This window comes from Xyrauchen texanus, chromosome 46, assembly GCF_025860055.1.
Source record: "Xyrauchen texanus isolate HMW12.3.18 chromosome 46, RBS_HiC_50CHRs, whole genome shotgun sequence".
Taxonomy (NCBI): Eukaryota; Metazoa; Chordata; class Actinopteri; order Cypriniformes; family Catostomidae; genus Xyrauchen; species Xyrauchen texanus.
This window is the reverse complement of record NC_068321.1, coordinates 20,506,503-20,524,382: the sequence shown is the minus strand read 5'-3', so window position 1 is coordinate 20,524,382 and position 17,880 is coordinate 20,506,503. Positions and strand designations below refer to the sequence as shown.

General features: G+C 35.0%; 4 protein-coding genes across 4 annotated transcripts in view; 2 read left to right on the top strand and 2 right to left on the bottom strand.

The window, feature by feature from the left end:
• LOC127638061 (uncharacterized) overlaps window positions 1-4,131 on the top strand; it is a 35,447-nt gene extending 31,316 nt beyond the window's left edge. The window contains exons 12-15 of the mRNA XM_052119395.1: window positions 115-147; window positions 378-508; window positions 2,839-3,446; window positions 3,928-4,131. Of these exons, the coding sequence (XP_051975355.1) occupies window positions 115-147; window positions 378-409 (65 nt within the window). The 3' untranslated portion in view covers window positions 410-508; window positions 2,839-3,446; window positions 3,928-4,131. The remainder of the gene's footprint in view (window positions 1-114; window positions 148-377; window positions 509-2,838; window positions 3,447-3,927) is intronic.
• Window positions 1-5,985, top strand: part of LOC127638274 (BOLA class I histocompatibility antigen, alpha chain BL3-7-like) — a 184,106-nt gene extending 178,121 nt beyond the window's left edge. Inside the window, exons 2-6 of the mRNA XM_052119737.1 lie at window positions 4,372-4,650; window positions 4,776-5,066; window positions 5,157-5,282; window positions 5,437-5,466; window positions 5,627-5,985. Of these exons, the coding sequence (XP_051975697.1) occupies window positions 4,437-4,650; window positions 4,776-5,066; window positions 5,157-5,282; window positions 5,437-5,466; window positions 5,627-5,658 (693 nt within the window). The 5' untranslated portion in view covers window positions 4,372-4,436 and the 3' untranslated portion in view covers window positions 5,659-5,985. The remainder of the gene's footprint in view (window positions 1-4,371; window positions 4,651-4,775; window positions 5,067-5,156; window positions 5,283-5,436; window positions 5,467-5,626) is intronic.
• Window positions 5,986-8,935: 2,950 nt separating this feature from the next.
• mespab (mesoderm posterior ab) lies at window positions 8,936-10,011 on the bottom strand. The gene is made up of 2 exons (XM_052119394.1): window positions 9,307-10,011; window positions 8,936-8,992 (listed from the first exon to the last, which is right to left on the bottom strand). The coding sequence occupies exons 1-2, from the start codon at window positions 10,009-10,011 to the stop codon at window positions 8,936-8,938; spliced, it is 762 nt and encodes a 253-aa protein (XP_051975354.1).
• A 7,137-nt stretch (window positions 10,012-17,148) lies between these two features.
• Window positions 17,149-17,880, bottom strand: LOC127638273 (mesogenin-1-like). Its single transcript, XM_052119736.1, has one exon. It carries the CDS (start codon window positions 17,878-17,880, stop codon window positions 17,149-17,151), a length of 732 nt encoding a protein of 243 aa, XP_051975696.1.

Here is a 17,880-nt window from a genome sequence, read left to right as displayed (position 1 = left end):
TCATGTTGCCTTGATTTTCTAAGTTTTCTCTATTCTTTTTTCACAGTGTATTTATGAAGTAGTGCTTGTTTACTTTTAATAATTCTAATGCTTTTTGATTCTTTGATCTTGTAGCTTCTATTAAAAGTGAATACTCCTCTCCATCTAGTGAGTATTATCTTTTAATATATATAAAAATATATATTTTATTTGTAATTTGTATTGCTACGTCCATGTCACAGACTAAGGAGTGAAATATCAAGCTTTATTTTTGAAAGTAACATTCACATGAGTTATAATATTTAAAGTTATTTACATTACTGTATAAAGACTATGACTTACAGGAATGTTTTTGCATATTCTGTTCATTCATTAAACCTCTTCAATTTAAATTTCAGCATCTGAAGAAAGTGTGGACACAGCATCGTAACCTCATCTTCCACCTTTAGATTCACTAGTGCATACTGACAACTCCATCAGCCCCCAAATACCGACTGTTCCGAATTGTATTGACTGGCTCATGCTCCATGTGAGTAATGTTAAAAGAGGGAACTGTTTTTTAATTGCATGTCTTTATTTACCATGACCTTATGCCTATATTCTGCATATTTTTTAATGTATTCAGAACAAGCAACATGTAGATGCTTTTTCACAAAAAATACACATAAGAAATTAAACTTTCTTAAGACCATAGAGGACAGTAGCTTTTATTATTGATCAAAGACCGATACACAGGGGGTAACTTGTACCATAACACTACAAAATAAATTATGTCACACTGCCATTATCCAAATACCCTACCCCTTACTGCACAACACAGCATGAGTTTGGTTGAATATGGATTCTTTAGCTGTCCTGGTGATTGTACTGCACAGTGAAAGCTGAGCTTTGATTGGTTCTCTATTCTGATCTTACTTTTGCTTAAGAATATGACTGCTGGGATCCAACATAGAAACGGAATGGTTTATAAATAACATTCTTAATTGATTGATGCATGTTTTGTGAATCTTATTTGACTTTAAATAAAAAAGAACAAACTCTTGTTGTAATAATACTTTTCAAAAAATGCAGTTGCAACACAGATTACAGACAGGTTGAAGCAATGCTGAAGTTTTTGCGACATGGTGTTGAGACGCAGCACAGAACAAACCTGATTTTCTAGTCAGATTCTTGAACACTGAAAAAAAAGTATACACTATTGACTCCCGACACTGCTTTTGTGAAGATTGTACCAATGATAAAGGGGTACTCCACCCCTTGAGATGATTCTACCTCATTTGCACACTCATTTGGAAACAATAAACTCTTGGAAATGAAAAAAAAAAGAAGAACATTTTAACTTCTACATGCTAACGATTCTAAAAACTGTGTGGATGAGCTTATTGGCTCCAAACAGAAATTAACTTGAGGTAGAATCATGCTGCCACTAAACTGTTTTTAAAAGGACATATATATATATATATATCTGTATATATAAACTCAACAAAAAGAAACTTCCCTATTTCAGGAAACCGTATTTTAAATATAATTTTGAAAAATCCAAATAACTTTACAGATCTTTATTGTAAAGGGTTTAAACAATGTTTTCTGTGCTTGTTCAATGAACCATAAACAATTAATGAACATGCACCTGTGGAAGGGTCGTTAAGACACTAACAGCTTACAGAGGGTAGGCAATTAAGGTCACAGTTATAAAAACTTAGGACACTAAAGAGACCTTTCTACTAACTCTGAAAAACACCAAAAGTAAGATGCTCAGGGTCCTTGCTCATCTGCGTGAACATGCCTTAGGCATGCTGCATGGAGGCATGAGGACTGGAAAGATAGCTCTGATAGCAGCAAATAAATGCATTGCTTGCTGTACATTGGAAATATTCTGAACCTCCAATGTAGCAATGTGACTAAGAGAAATATATTGTGTTCAAATAGAGAAAATAACGTTCAACCTTAAAAAGAAGCTATATATGTTTAATAAGGAATTGGGAAAACTGTTAACTGTTAAAAAATTATATGACAGAAATTGATGTTACACAGGAAGATGATGTCAATACAATAATGTTACACAAATATTTAAACTGAATGAAACTCACCCCCGTTTATTATTTATTTATTTCAGCTTGCAGCTACCTGATTTGATGTTTATGTTTGTTTAGGGAAGGGCAGGTTGGAAAATATTGTTAATTTATTGCCTCCGTATATCCCAAGTTTATATGGAAAAGACAATAAATATATATTGTAAAGGGATCAATGGAAAGGAGGAGGCGAGAACCGGCTTTTCAATATAAATAATAGTTTTAATGATAAACTTAAAAGACAACATAAACACACACATGACGGACATGTCCGTAAACGATCTCTCTGTCCCGCACGATCCCCTGCAGTCGACCTTTATCCCTCACGGAGGCATAATAAGCCTAATACAGGACCGGGCCCCGCCCTCCGCCCTGCCACATGTATATATATATATATGTTTAGCATCAAAACATTAGTGCAAGATGAATGCAAAGCTGAGCTTTGATTGGTGTTCTAATCTGATCTTCATGATATGGTGACTGATGTGATTCAATATAGAAACAGAATGGTTCATAAAAGGAAATTGTTGATTGACAGATCGATTGAAATCAATGCTTAGATGAAAATGACATTGGTGTGTTGTGGTAATGATTTTGGTGTTTACATTCATCTTGTTGATTGTAGGCAGACTTGAATGTAAAGTTAAATATTTAATCTGCCTGTTGCTGAGAAAATTTGCGACTACTCTAATAAGGGGAAAGAGTTAGTTAGCCACCAGCTGACCACTATACAAATTTTAATTACTTTTATAATTGAAAATTTAAAAAGAACAATGTGTTTTATCAGGTGTTTCAGGAGCAAGGAATAAGGAGACAGGAGCCAAGGGTGCAACAGACAGAGTGCAGAAGAGCTTCCTGCATCAGCAGAGCCCTATTTAGCTATGCTTGCGTAGGGTGTGTTCAACCTAAGGCCTTAAAGGCTTCCTACTTGGTGATTCTTTACTTATCTAGTTTCTAACACTGTGTTATGCAAGCTATGCAAGCACAGAGAATGGAAAGACAGAGTTTCATATGATATGGCAGAGAGATGTCAATGTCATCTGTCAATGTCATCTGAGATGTCAATGAGGGGGGAATACATCATTCCCCCCTCTCGATAATGGATAATAATCACCAGTACCTCCCCTCTGTCATTGGAAGGAGAGGGGCAGAACTAGTTGTTATACTCTTTAACAAACAAAATATATTAGGAGCTGCAAAGATTACACAGATAAGGTGAAACAATTTGAAAAAAAAAAAAACTACAAGTACTCATGTCATGGTGTCAAGACGCAGCACAGAACAAACTTGATTTTCTAGTAGATTCTTGAACACGGAGCTTGAAAATAGCAATTGATAAAATGGACAGACTTCTGCTCCTGTTTCTGTTTTCACTACCAACAACAGCTCCAAAGGGTATGTTTTAAGAATATTGCTTTATGTTCTTTAAATAAATAATAAATGTCAGTAAAAATAATTTAAATGTGAAATCAAGTATTGAAGCATTAATTCTTTTTTGTTATATTAATTGCCTGCAACAATGCAGAATAGGCTAGCAGGTCAACATGTCTGTTTTTTAGCATGGGAAGTTTACAACATGTGGTATCAGTGTTAACTTTATTTTCTTGGTGCTGTGACACAAATGCTTAACATGCTGTTTGACTGAAAAATGTCTCTAGTGCATGCAACACATTTTTAAAAGTTGTTTCTATCATTACGTCAAAATAATAATAGAAATGTAATATAGAGATTCCCAACCTCTGAAACAGTCTGTATGAAATCCTTACAAGATGTGGTTAACATGTGTTGTTAAGTGTGGAATGCCTTCCATTTTATAAATCTCCATTTCAGTGGTTACACAAAATGCTAGTTTAATCACTAATGCTTTTGTTCACAGGCTCTCACTCTTTGAGGGTACTTGCAACTTTCATTGAAGGGCAGTCACCGTTTCCTGCATTCAGTTTTACATAATATGTTGGATGATATCACAGTTGGGCACTATGATTCAGATAGGAAGCTCTATTTTGTGAGAGGAAATACAACAGAAGATGCTTTTGACCAAAATTATCACAGGAGCGTAAATGACATAATGTATAATTCTGTAAAGTACAGAGTCAAATTACAATGTCATAATCATTCAAACAGTAAGTATTCTAAATTCTGCATTGATTTGGTCATCAATACACTGGAATAGGAACAATTTGAAAAGGGTGTGTGTATGTGTGTTTGGGGGAGAGGTGGGGCTTGAATGGATGTTCCCCTGAATTAATAGGACATAACTAGGTTGTGAAGGCACGCTTTTAAAAAGTGATTGATCAATCAATTTCTACTTTACTTTCAGGTCTTGAAGTTCATCAGACACTTGTTCATTGTGAGTTGCTGGACAATGGGGAGACAGGACAAATTATGGCTAAGGGTGCTACTGGAGGATCCACAATTGTTGAGCTGCATTTTCATAATAGCAAGTCAACTTTCAGTACTTCTTTTAAAACCTCACCGCAGAAGATACAGCCATTTCTAAAATTTCTAACAGAGCAATATGAATTTGGTTACTACTCATTTGCCATGGAAACTCTGAAAGGTTATCTTCAAACAAGGGGGAAACAAGTGGAAAGGATAGGTCTGTCACAAACACATTTTTGCATAAATGTTTTTCTCAAAGATGAACAAAGTATGAATACATTAGACACCAAATCCTCTTCTGAACAGTTCTAAAGTATGCATTAAACTTTCTTTCATCCCTAGTGAAACCCAGAGTCAGAATCATCCAGAAAGGAAACACACATTCTAGAGGGTCTCGTGTGAGTTGTCTGGCAACAGGATTTTACCCTCGTCACATCAACCTGACCCTGTTTAGAGATGGGCAGCCTGTATCTGATCATGAGATCACTGGAGGAGATCTGTTGCCCAATGGTGACGGGACGTACCAGATGAGGAAGAGTCTTGAGATCAGTGCAGGGGAACAGAGAGAGAAGTACAATTACACCTGCTCTGCTACACACATCAGTCTGGAAAACAAACTGGATGTCTATTTGGGTAATGAGTCAATATACATAGAACAAGTGCATCAAAAAATAACATATCCGATAAACAAATGTTTTTGTGATTTTTTTTTTCATCCTTCAGAGTATCCAGGGGAAACATTTGAGTTGGTAACTTCCTCAATGTTAGCGGTTATAACATTGGGGTTGGTATTATTGGCTTTGGCTGCCATTGCATGGATAATTATATGGAGGAAAAGGCAACATTCAGGTAATGCAAGAAATGAAAACACAACTTACTGTAAAATGAGATTCTAATAGATAGATGAAAAGTGGTAGATTCATTCAGACTACATAGAAGGATCATTTAGTAAATAAAGAGTTTTAAATTATCTTATTTCCTTATTTCCCATGTTGTGTTGTAGCCTCCTCTACATGCACCTACACTGCTTCTAGTGAGTGTTTTCTGTGTATTTTCTGCATGTTTTTCTGCATGCTTCTCACATCCATTAATGGAACTTTCATTACAACATAATCTGAATCAGAAGTTTGCATCGAGAAAAACAGCAATAGAATATTTACTAACCACTCTTTATATATGTTTTTCATTTTCAGCAACTGAATACAATGAGGATTTAACATCATGAGGTTTTTGAGCCATTTTGACCATTTTGGAGCCACTCATCTGAGGCATATATGCCATACTGACTGATCACTACTGAAATATACTGAAAAACGTGTAATATATTATAAACTACATTTTTACAATTTATATGTTGCTTGCAAAAAATAAATAAAATACAAATATTTTGAAGGAATACACTACTTTTGAATGTATGGCTGTCAATGGAGAAAGCTTTTTTGTCTGATCTATCAGTCTGGCTACCTGTTTAGTACCTTTACAAATATGTACCTAGGCTTGTAGTCTTTTATCACTTTTGTTCATTGCCTTTTGTTTGTGTCTACTACCAGACAGTGCACCAGAGGTTAAGCTTTGAAATTATCTTTTAAAAATATTGCTGTGAAGCTTACACACAGTAATGTAGTTGCATAAGGCCTATAATAAGAGTTTTTTCATAAAAAAGCATTTTCAAAAAGAGAAACTCATAGTTGTTTCTATACAGTTTCCACATCCCAAATACTAAATCTATGCACAATTTTAACAGTAATACACTGGTCGAAGATTAAAAGTTGCATAATATAACTATGCACTGCTGTACATAACTGTTTCACTTTGGCTTCTCAGCCAACTGTTTACTAGTATCAGTGGGACAGGGTTTCTATGCTGTGCAGTCATTGTGCCAACAATTCCTTTCAACTGGTCTGGTTAGAAACTGTTGGCCATGCTCATTTAAGACCGTGAATTAAATTAAAAGTGGAGGAAGTGGAGGTTAATTGGTTAGTAGTACAATCAATCAAAACATTTCAGAAAGGCTAGAACTGGCTGCATTCCATTCAACTCGGTAAGTCAGAATTTCCAACTTAATACTAGAATATGTGCAATAGAACACCACTTGGAGTCGGTTGTCCAACTTGGAACCTTGTGCCGAAATCTTCTACTCCGATTTCGACGAGATGCAGGTGTGTGATGTCACACAAACATGTAGGCACCCAGAGAGTTGAGAAGTGATAAACATTCACTTTTATTAAGTAATATAAATCAATGAGTCAAAGTTCCTGAACTAAATGACATTATAAAACAATTTAACAAACATTTGCAGAGACAGGTGTACAAAACAAGGTAAATGACGCTTTCTTTTGATAATCAAACACCTTTAGCACAAATGCTAGCATAGCAGCATTGTTTATCAATTGGTTTGCTAATATTGTGACTGGTGACAGTCGAACAGCTGCTAATGGGACCATTGTAGTTTTGTTAACTAACACATAATCTTCCAAGCATCTGGCAATACAGAGATATCAAGTAGGAATATAACATAGCAACAGTCTTTACGTCATGATGTAGGAGGGCAGCACAGCACAGACTTGAATGTCCAGTTCAGTTTTTGAACAACAGAGATTAAATCAACACATACTTCCTCATAGCAGACTTTAATACTGCTTCTGTATGATAAGGAAGGTTTTACAAAAGGACATTATATCTAGTCAAAATCTTTTCAGACTATATTTATCTTCTCATTACAAAGTTACTCAGTTTGATTTCTATTTTGTTGTTGTTGTTTTTGTTGATCTCAGGTGCACACTCTTTTTGGTTGCTTGTAACTTACCTTAAAGGGCAATCACCCTTTCCTGAATTTAGTGTCACATCAATGTTGAATGACATCACAGTTGGGTACTATGATTCAGAGTGACAGGTCCATCTTATGAGAGGAAATATGTCAGCAGAAGAAGAAGATATATTTGACCAAAATCCTTCAAATCTTTAGAAATGACTTGTTGTACAATTCTTCAATGTATAGGATCAATCTGTTTAAACAGGACAATGCAAATCAAACAGACAGGAAGTACAGTTGTGTTGCATTTGGTAAGGAATGTGCACAACAATACATTCTGCTTTCCTAGTTTAACCTACTAAGACAACTATAAGTAAAGCATTCATAGGTTTGTTCGGGCATTTTGACCAGATCAACCAATGCCCTGAGTTTGGGTGGGATCATCTAACCAATGTTTGTCCAACCAATGGTAGACTGGAATGTGTTTGAAAAGATGTTTGAAGACACTCATTATTATTACAGTTTTGTTTTTCAGCACACACTTCACCTATAAGTTTCATTATATTTATTTTTAAAGCAATAATTATTCGTTTAAACACACATCAGTCTGGACAACAAGATGGATGTAATTTTGGGTAATGAGCTCACATAGGACGAGTGCATTATAAAATTAGTTTTGTAATAAATAAAGTCTGTGTTACTTTTTTTTTTATCATGCTTCAGAGAATCCAGAGGAAACATTTGAGCAGGAAGTTTACTTTGTGCCTGTGGTTGTGCCATTGGTGTTGGTGTCTGTAGCTGCCTTAATTATATGCAAGAGAAAGTGCAATAGAGGTAATTAATCTAAACCTGATCTTTTCAGAGCTTCACACATGAATCCACTTTTAAGCACTTTTGCTGTTAATTAATTTCATTTTTGTGTTTTCCTGTATTGTGTTGTAGCTTCCTCTTCAAGTGACTACTCTGCGTCTTGTAAGGATTTTCTGTGTTTTTTATGTATTTTTGTAGATGATGTGTGTTTAAAAAAATTATCTCATTTAACAGTTGAATGTTTTACAGTTAAATTCATGATTTAGGATTTTTGTTGTAATTCTACCCCAAGAATATGAATAACTGCATATTATATGTAATTATATATTTTCTACCTATTGATGAAATATGAAATTATTTTTCAGCTACTGAAGACAGTTTAGAATTATCATAAAAGGTTTATAGGTAAAATGCAAGCCATTATATAATTTGATATAAAAAATAGAAAGTATAGTTTTTTGTTATGTCTTTCTTAGAACGTTTTTCTTTTTATGTCTACAATGAAGGAAAAAGCTTACACACAATGTCCAAAGAAAACATCTAAAGGAGTATGTATTTAAAGGCCAAAAAAGTGCCTTAATGTGTATTTTAAAATTGTCTTTGTTTACAATTTTTTTTTTTTATGATTTTGCTAGGTTTACACTTAATGTTTAAACTGTCTGTGAAATATATATTTGGAACTGGAAGTATTTTAGAAATCGAAAAATTTGGGTCAATAAGGGCACATTTACAAATACATATTTTTGCAATATATTTTATTTGTAAAAAATATAATACATGTACAATATTTACAAATGTATTTAATAGGAAAATAAGTTATCTGACAAATTACTGTACATGTAACAAACAAATAAAGTCTTTGTTTATCGATGAACACTCAGTGACCATCTGATTTTGGCATAAGATGACTTCGGACCTCAAATCCTCCAAATTATGTTCTTTATAGAAAAAATTCATGACTGTAGTGTGTAGCATCATTTGTCATCATGCAGGGAAACTGTTAATGGAAAGAAAGTGTTTAGATTCAGAAATTCAGTACAAGGTGAAAGAAACAGGATTTCTGCATGTTTCATTAAGCTTAATGTAGACTTTTTAAGACTCGCCGCAACCCTGAAGAGAATCATTGAAACAACATGCTGTAAATTGTTTCATCTTAGTCTTAAAATTTTATCTTTGTGTCTTATCTATCTAATATTAAACTGTAAAATGGCACAAATCCATTCAATGAAAAGTACGGGTGCATTAATCCCAATGCAACAAATCATGAGAACATTTAAGGAAATAACAAAACAATGTCAAAAGCATCCTTACCATACAGGATTGTGCATCTCTGGAGAATGAGGTAGAGGGAAAGTTTGTTTCCGTCTGCTGTGTTGAATCTGTGAAGGCAGTGAATGTTGGACAGTTCTGGGAAGCATCTTGCAATCCTAGTCCTTGTGGCCCATCCAGACACCAGGTTCCTGGTAAAGGCCCACTTTGAAGCCTCTCTGATTGATCTTGTGAGTTACAGCATCTTGTAGTTGTTTCATGGTTGTAGATTTCCTTATTGTGCCCAAGCTGAGCTGACAGATAGGAGATGTAACTAATGGTGAGTCGAAGGGTCTCGATCTTGGTCAGGGTTTGTCCAGGAGGTGCTACACAATGAGGCAAATAGGTTTGGAGATTATGGAGAGCTTTGGTCAGGTCCCTCATCCTGAGCTTCTCTCTATCGCTGGCCGTCTGGCGCTTCGTTCCAGGGTTTTTGGACCTGGAACGCCTCTTTTCTTCAGCAGGCAGAGATATTCTATGTTTCTTGGCAGGTTGGCTGTCAATGCCAGTTTTTCCTGCCACCTCTGGCTGTCTTCCAGTTCCCCACAAGCCCGCAGGAGGAGAAAAGCATCCAGAGTCAATGGAGGTACTTGGAGAAAGACTTCCACAGGCACTGTAGTACCCAGCATCAGAAATGGTAGATGATTGCTCATATTCAAAATGGGATTTTGTTCCCTGTAGCATAAATGGAGAAAAGTTGAACTCCATGGTTGTGATCTTTCCAAAGATGAGGAGATGTTTCCTTCTGGTTCTCTAGCTCAGAGTGAATTCTGGTGAAATGGAAGCAGCCGCTCAATATATCCTGGATGAAAAGGTGTGATGTTGCACCTTTAGAAGGTGCTTAAGAATTTCAAAGAAGCAAGGAGACATCACACCAGGGGCAGGGGGTCTCTGGGAAAGCTCATATCACAAGCACAGGTGGGAGGTGGTGACTGCAGTGGTAAGATAACATTTATTGAAGGACAAGTTCAAGATACATTTAGTTACACTGTAACCTGCAACTGTTTCCTTAAAGGAATATTCCGGTTTTAATCAAAGTTAAGCTCTATCGGCAACATTTGTGACACAATGTTTATTACCCCCACAGTTACTTACAGGTAATTTCGACCTGTCCCAAAAAAGCAAAACTCAAGGTTACAGTGAGGCACTTACAATGGAAGTGAATGGGGACAATTTTTGGAGGGTTTAAAGACAGAAATGTGAAACTTATAATTTTATCAAAGCATTTACAGAGCTGTAAAGCTGTTTAAACTGTCATTTTAAGGTTTAAGGGTCGACAACGCAGTTGTAAAATGATAAAAGTAATACCAAAAAGTTTAGTAAGTGATTTCATTACACTAAAATCTTGTTACACTAGAATCAACTCCCATATTGTTTATGTCTTGTGGCTATACTTTTGACTCATTGAGTATTTTAATGTTTACATATTGTCCCCATTTACTTCCATTGTAAGTGCCTCACAGTAACCCATTGTATTGAACCTGGAATATTCCTTTAAAGAGTTATTTCTACTTGATCTAATTAAAAAGCATTTAGTTGGTGTATTCACATTGAATCGGTGATACTATTTTTGACTTAAATCAAATCAATTATTTTAGATATTACTAAATTTAGCACTTTTTTGTAGTTTCAGCTTGCACTGAACAAAGTGGTAACTTTTAATGATCAATTATAAATTTCTGCTTCATTTAACCCATAAAATTACTATTGTTAGTGTAAACTAGTCTGTCAGGTACATTTAGTCAATAATTAAAATGGAATAAAACCAATTAATTTAGATGTTTAAACATGAAAAACTTTTTAAGGTTAGCGAAACATATTTTGATTTAGTCAAACTGTTTATTAATAGAAATAAATGTATGTGTTCATTAAGTTTACTATTGCTTTTTCTATGAAAGCTAACGGTTTTGGGATTGCTCTGTTCAATTCCTTGACACGTCATGAATATTGATTTATTGATTTATTTTTTCATTTTTAGAATAATTAACACTAATGAGGCAAATCTATACAGTGGAAAAAAATTGAACCTTTAAAAAATGTAACAGCTAATATCAAAAATATATTCTCCTCTCACTAAATGAACCTGAATACATTAGGTTAAACCAACAAAACTCATTCTTAGGGTTAGATTAGGTGGAAATAGCCCTAAAAGGCAATAATGGCAAGTAAATTTACAATGTACACAGAAAAATGTTAACCTTAAAATGTGCTTCATGAGTCAAGATCTAAATCAACAGGTTTTATTCAAGTCAGAACTACTATTTAACATCAGGGCTCTTTAACATAGAAATTGTTCTTTTGACTAACCATTGCAGGCTTTTAAATGTCTTATATTGATCATAACAAGCCTGCCCTCTCAGAGTAACACCTCTTTTCTTGAAGTGTGTAGCCTGTAATCTGTCTGTTGTTCACAGATCTTTGTTTAGACAACTGACATTTCAATTGGAGAGCCTCATGAGAACTGGGGAAGGACAGTTATTTTGAACAGGGCCCAAATATTGCTTGCATTGCAATTACTGTTTATCACGTGTCGAAAGAAAATGAAATCTGGACTTTATTTTGTGGATCCAGTTGTTGTTTCATTTTCTGAGGTGTTAGGTGACCTCTTCTCAAGCCTTGGCTTGTGGATCACAGCTTCAGTGTGAGTAGCTCCAAGGAAATGGTTCCCAGACCACAACGTGTCACTTTTTGCTCCTTGCAGTGCTGACCTGAAATAATAAAATGTTTACGATGTCCAGAAGAACCATTAGTTGGAAACAGGATCAGAATTTCTTTTAGAAATCTTGAATGAAAAAGGTGGGCTATCTAACTTGTGAATAAAGGCACAAAGATCATAACATAATGCTCATGTTTCTTTGCTTTTAAAACAGCAAGGTTGAAGAATAGAGCTAAATCGCAAAAATGAATAGAAGACAAGACAAACAAACAAATCAACTATTAAAAAAACACACAAAAATAGCTTTATCAGAAGCAAGGTTAGTATGTGCTCACAACTCATTAAACTTGTCACTGCATGCTTTAAATGTTGATTTGAATTCTCAGACCTTCCTGCAAATGAGTGCACTTCTTCTTTTTCAAAGCCTTTCTTAGTTTTTCCTAAAGCATTAAAGGTCGATTAGCACATCTATGTGAAATGTTTTTCTTATCCTGCTCGATTAAATGTTGATTTGAGGCAAACAACTAAATTGTCTAAATCCTTTCCTCCCAGTGCTCTGTAAACTGTGTATTGAGCTTCACATTACCATATCAGTCACCGGTCATGGGTAACTAGAGTCTTAGTTCTAATTACCTCAGTATCTAACACCTTGAAAAACATGCAGCATGCCAAGCCTTCTCTCATTAGAATATTATGAAGATAAGGATGCATGAAGTTCAAGCTTTTGAAGGGATCATCTGTCCCAGACTTAGAGGTGCGAGGATGCTATTTTTGTTGACCTGTGGTATATTAAGAAAGAGGCTCTATCTGCACTGGCCTGATTAGTACTTGGTTGAGATCTTTGTGTTCACTGAGAGGGCAGGAAGCACTTTGGGAATATCATGTATTTAACTTGTTTTGTTTGTAGGTTTTAACCTTTTAAACTCTGGTGCATTTTTGGGCTGCCGCCCACAATTTTTCGACTCAAATTCAAAAGCTCACCATTCACATATATTTTGGACATATTGCAAAAAAATTTCTCTTATTTTTAAGAGAACGGCCAAAATAAAGAAATAAATCTATTTTTTCATAAATAATATTGTATGTGCTTATAATCTTATGATAAACAGAATAAAAAGAAAAAACGTCTTGTTGTCCTAACTTTGTAAACATGTACCTCTGGTTCTGTTCACTCAACCTCACTTTGAAAAGTCTAATTTTATTCCACTAGGTTGCAGAAAGCACTAGAATTTTTTTTTTCTCTATCTCATTCCATCACAATATACAGGTCTGAAATGTACGTGCTGCTCTAATGCATTTTAGCCCTCTCTGAATCGCTCGTCCATAGACATTCAGTCTAATTTGTAGTTCAAGCACCAACCTTGTTGTTTCATTGAATATCTTAGCCTCTCAATCTAGGTTTCAGTTGGCTGAGATACTCCCCTTTGCCAAGATATTAAATATTTATAAATAGCATGCTATTACTTCTGGATGACATATTTTGTTCTGGACATCTAAGATATAAAATTGGATTATTCAGCCAAGCAAGCTCACAGACAAGTAAACAATGGCACATTTTCAGAGAATTTCCTAAGGTAAAAGCATATATAAATTTTTTTTTTTAGCTATTTGCGGCTTACAACAGCAATTATTGGAGCATAAAAGAGAGATGTTTGCATATGATGATGTGGAGCGGAGGGGGGCGGGGCCGGGTCGGAATATCGCACGCCCGGTCCCCAATCGGCCTGATGAGGCGTGCGAGGGATAAAGGTGGCCGGTGACGATGGTTCGAGAGAGAGAGAATTACGGGCATGTCCGTCATGTGTGTTTACGTTTATGTTTGTGTGTTTTGGTTTTCATTAAATATTATTTATATTGACAAGCCGGTTCCCACCTCCTCCTTGCCCATCCTTAACAGTGTTACAGATGACTTTCACTCTGTGATTCTTTTGAAAATCTTTCTAACTGTGGTATCAGGGCAAACTTAACCTGAGAGTGAGAGCTTTCATTTGATATATGAGTTGTCCATTTATGTGCTATAGCTGTAGTGCCTCAGGGAGGCACTAATTTTCAACACAAATGTTTTGAGGCCTTATTTTGTTATTTTAAGTAACATAAATGAAGAAGTGATGTTATCTCTGAAAAGTTCAGATTCTAAGCTTTCAAATTATACTTTAAGCCTGACTTATGTATACAGAGACTTAAATTTTCTTTAGCGTAAACTTTTTTCACAACCCCTGCCATCGGGTCCATAGGTTTGAGTATAATTCAGTCACAATAATACATTTTTACTTTGTTTTACATCAACACAAATGCAAAGCTGGAAGTCTCTCAATTTTAACTTATATCTTTGACTAAGATATACATTAGGTTGCTAGGATGTTATGAAGGTATGGTTGACTGATTTGGACTTTTCAATGGCCGATACCATTATTAATATTTTGTGAACTATTGATATTTTTGGTGGCAAATACATTGATAAAATGATTTATATTAAATTATATTATTTATTTCACACAATATTTATTAAAAAAGAGTCATTGGTAAATACAGATAATCTGACAATGGCCAAATATCCATATAAATTATAAACAATAAATTGGCCTGATATATCAGTCACTAATCAGTAATTTAGAGTGCTTGGAGGAACATGTTCCAATTAATTAATTAATTATGCAACTTTTATTTCTTATTCATTCAGTTAAACAGAGAGCAAAATCATAACAATAAATTGGCAGGGCTGGTTAATTGTTTAATTAAGTTTTAATTGCATATTGAATTTGCTTTACATGCTGGAATCTGGTGTTTTGTTTTATATGTTGATACTCATTTGTTGAATTATTTGGATACTAATTTACATGTAAATAACAGGATAATGCTGTAACTGCCTAACTCTCTTTTGATTAGGTGTATCTTACTTTGTTGCAAAAATATTAAATATAAATCATGTAACAAAAGCTAAATGTGACTATATATACGTATATATACTGTATATATATATATATATATATATATATATATATATATATATATATATATATATATATCGGGAGAACCGGGTGGGCCGGCTGCAAAACGGGCCTGAAGATGGCCGCAAAACGGTGCCGCTATGTTTCCCGAAGGGGGCTGTAATATGCAGAAAAGGAAAGTGACACATATACACATGTCTTTGCATTCTCTAGGCACGATCATGATTTCAAGCTTGATTACACTTCCTATTGTGCCATCAAGCGCTCTGTGCATGCGTAAAGTGCTAGGAATTGTAATCGAGTTTGAGATCATGGAGACTGATGTCAAGATGTAGCTACAGTGAAAAAGGACTTATACTGTATTGTGGTCTGTTCTCACCCAAAACCAACTGGTCTGCTTCAGAGGACATTGATACAAACCACTGGAGTCTTATGGATTAATTTAATGGTGACTTGATCTCTTTTTTGGAGCTTTTTTGAATTCTGGTCACCATTCACTTGCATTGTATTGACCAACAGAGCTGAGATATTCTTCTAAAAATCTTTTTTGTGTTCAGCAGAAGAATGAAAGTCATACACATCTGGGATGGCATAAAGGTGAGTGCATGATGAGAGAATTTTCATTTTTGGGTGAACTAATCCTTTAAATGACAGTAAACACATTTATAATGTTAAAAAAATCTATTTACATAAATGCTGTATTCTTCAAACCTTCTGTTCATTGAAAAATGCATTCTAACACTCAGTTTAATGTAGTTTTTCTGATTAGTTTCATGCTTTCTGTAGCACTTCACAGACCTTATAATTAAACTTTTCTGACAATAGCTCACCACCTCAAACTTTGATTCATTCATCCACAGTAGTCATTTATCATAACTGATCACTCAATCTTTTACTTTCTTTTGCACATTCTACCCATTTCTTCTTATTTGCCAGTTCCAGATGTGGCTTTTTCTTTGAAAGTCTTCCTAAAATGCCAAGTCTTCAATGTTGCAGATGGAACTGGTGTTTGGCATGTAATAGTCATTAAAGCTGCCAGTTTAGGACCTGTAAGGGGGCTGATTCTAAAACTAGAGACTCTTTTTTTTATTGTTGTGCCTCTGGGCTGTCTATTTCTCTCGATTCTGGTTAAATCCAATTTGGTTTCTTCTTTCAAGAAAGTAGTGCATGGAATAGCCTTCATCTCTCAAAAGAACAATAGACTGAAGAATTTCTAGCAATTTTTTAGCAAATGTGACTGTATTTTTCTTATGTTTGGGCAATAGTGGCACAATGTGTCAGGAGTGAGACAAATTGAGAGAGCTGGGCCAGAAAAAAGACTGCTATGCTATTTGGCTCTACAATGGTGCCCTCTTCTGGAAACATTAGCTCAAGGATGTAACCAGATATTCAGGATTGGGGAGACAAAAGGTAATCATTTAATTATCAACCATGGAAAATACATCATAAATACATATCAGTAGACCACTTTAAAAATGTTTAAAAATAAATTCAATTTATTTTTACTTTATGTATAACTATATTTTTTTTATTGCATTTGCCACTAAAAGTATTGTAAATAGCATTTCCATTTAATAATGAATATGTATGTATATATATATATATATATATATATGTATTAATAGTGCTATGATGTCATTATAATGGAGACACTTCATGGAATATATATATATGAAAATATTTTTAATACATTTTAATATAATATTTACATTTTTAATACAGTTTTTACACCTCTGGACTATTTAAGTAAACAAATTATTATTTTTTTTTAACTAAAATTTTTATTTTGAAAAAACATTTATGTGCAAAAAAAAGTCAGAACCAAAATATTTTGATAAAATGCTTTATTATAAATATAAATAAATTAGTATTATTTTTGTACAAAAAAAGATAGCATACAAAATATATAATATTAAAATAGAATATTAAAATAATACAAAGCAATATATTAAAATACATTAAATACTGTACAGCTGAGTACACACAATAGTTTTGTCATTTACAGAGTTTCATCCCCAGAATTCTGGTGCTATGCTGGGACAGTGGATGACTTTGCTGTAGTCCTACAAAGAGAGAAAAGTTGGTAAGTTTATTTTATTTATCATATAGAGCCTAAAATAGAAGTTAAGCTAACACAATGTGCATGCAAGCTGAATTTAACTGGATTGAATTTTCAAAAACACAAGCATAAAACACAGCACACACCTGGTATGCCGCAGCTGTATCCATATACAAAGGAAATTACAATAGAGACTCCAAGCTTGAGTTAAAGGAGTCATCATCAGCAGGTGTCTCCATGCCTATGTAAACTTGACAATGTTCCACTTCTTTTATCCTCAATCTGCTTTCTGTACTGAGGTTGCTTTGATGCTCTTCTTGGTATGCTGTAACCCCATCTCTAAATCCCCAGTACTCTGGAGTTGTACTGGACCAGCAAAACCCTTCTGTCTGGTTTTGAGGTGAATCTTGGTATCTAGAAGTTCCCAGGTCCCTCATTTCGCAGAGAGATTCTTCGCTGAGGCCCAACTGAGCTGACAAGTAGGAGATGTAGCGGATGGTGAGACGAAGAGTCTCAATCTTCGTCAGGGTTTGGCCGACAGGAGCCACGGAAGCAGGTAAGTAAGTCCTGAGATGATTGAGAGCTTTCGTCAAGTCCCTCATTCGGAGCTTCTCCTTTTCGCTGGCACTCTGTCTTTGCTTGCTAGGGTTCTTGGAGCGTGTTCTTTTAGTACCTCCACAAGAACGTCCACTGGCCTCATTTAAAGAACCAGAGATGGGTGCCTTGGTACCACCTAGGTGTCCTGAGTGAGGTGGAGAAGAACTGTTCTGCCGTTGGACTGAGGGCGAGAAGTCCATGTAGGAGAAGGGAGACACTGCTTCAGGAGACGAGATGTTGTAGAATTCAGAGTCTGAGCTCGGGCAGCTCCAGGAGTTCTGTGCGAAGTATCTTAGAAGAGGAGAGGAAAGATCCAT

Excerpts from the sequence above, each read along its gene's own strand:
- mespab (XM_052119394.1), bottom strand. The coding sequence starts at position 10,011 with ATGGAGTTCAACTTTTCTCCATTTATGCTACAGGGAACAAAATCCCAT. Across the intron at positions 8,993-9,306 it reads GAGATGCACAATCCTGTATG|TTTCCCTGCATGATGACAAA; the intron begins GTAAGGATGCTT and ends TTCCATTAACAG.
- LOC127638273 (XM_052119736.1), bottom strand. The coding sequence starts at position 17,880 with ATGGATCTTTCCTCTCCTCTTCTAAGATACTTCGCACAGAACTCCTGG.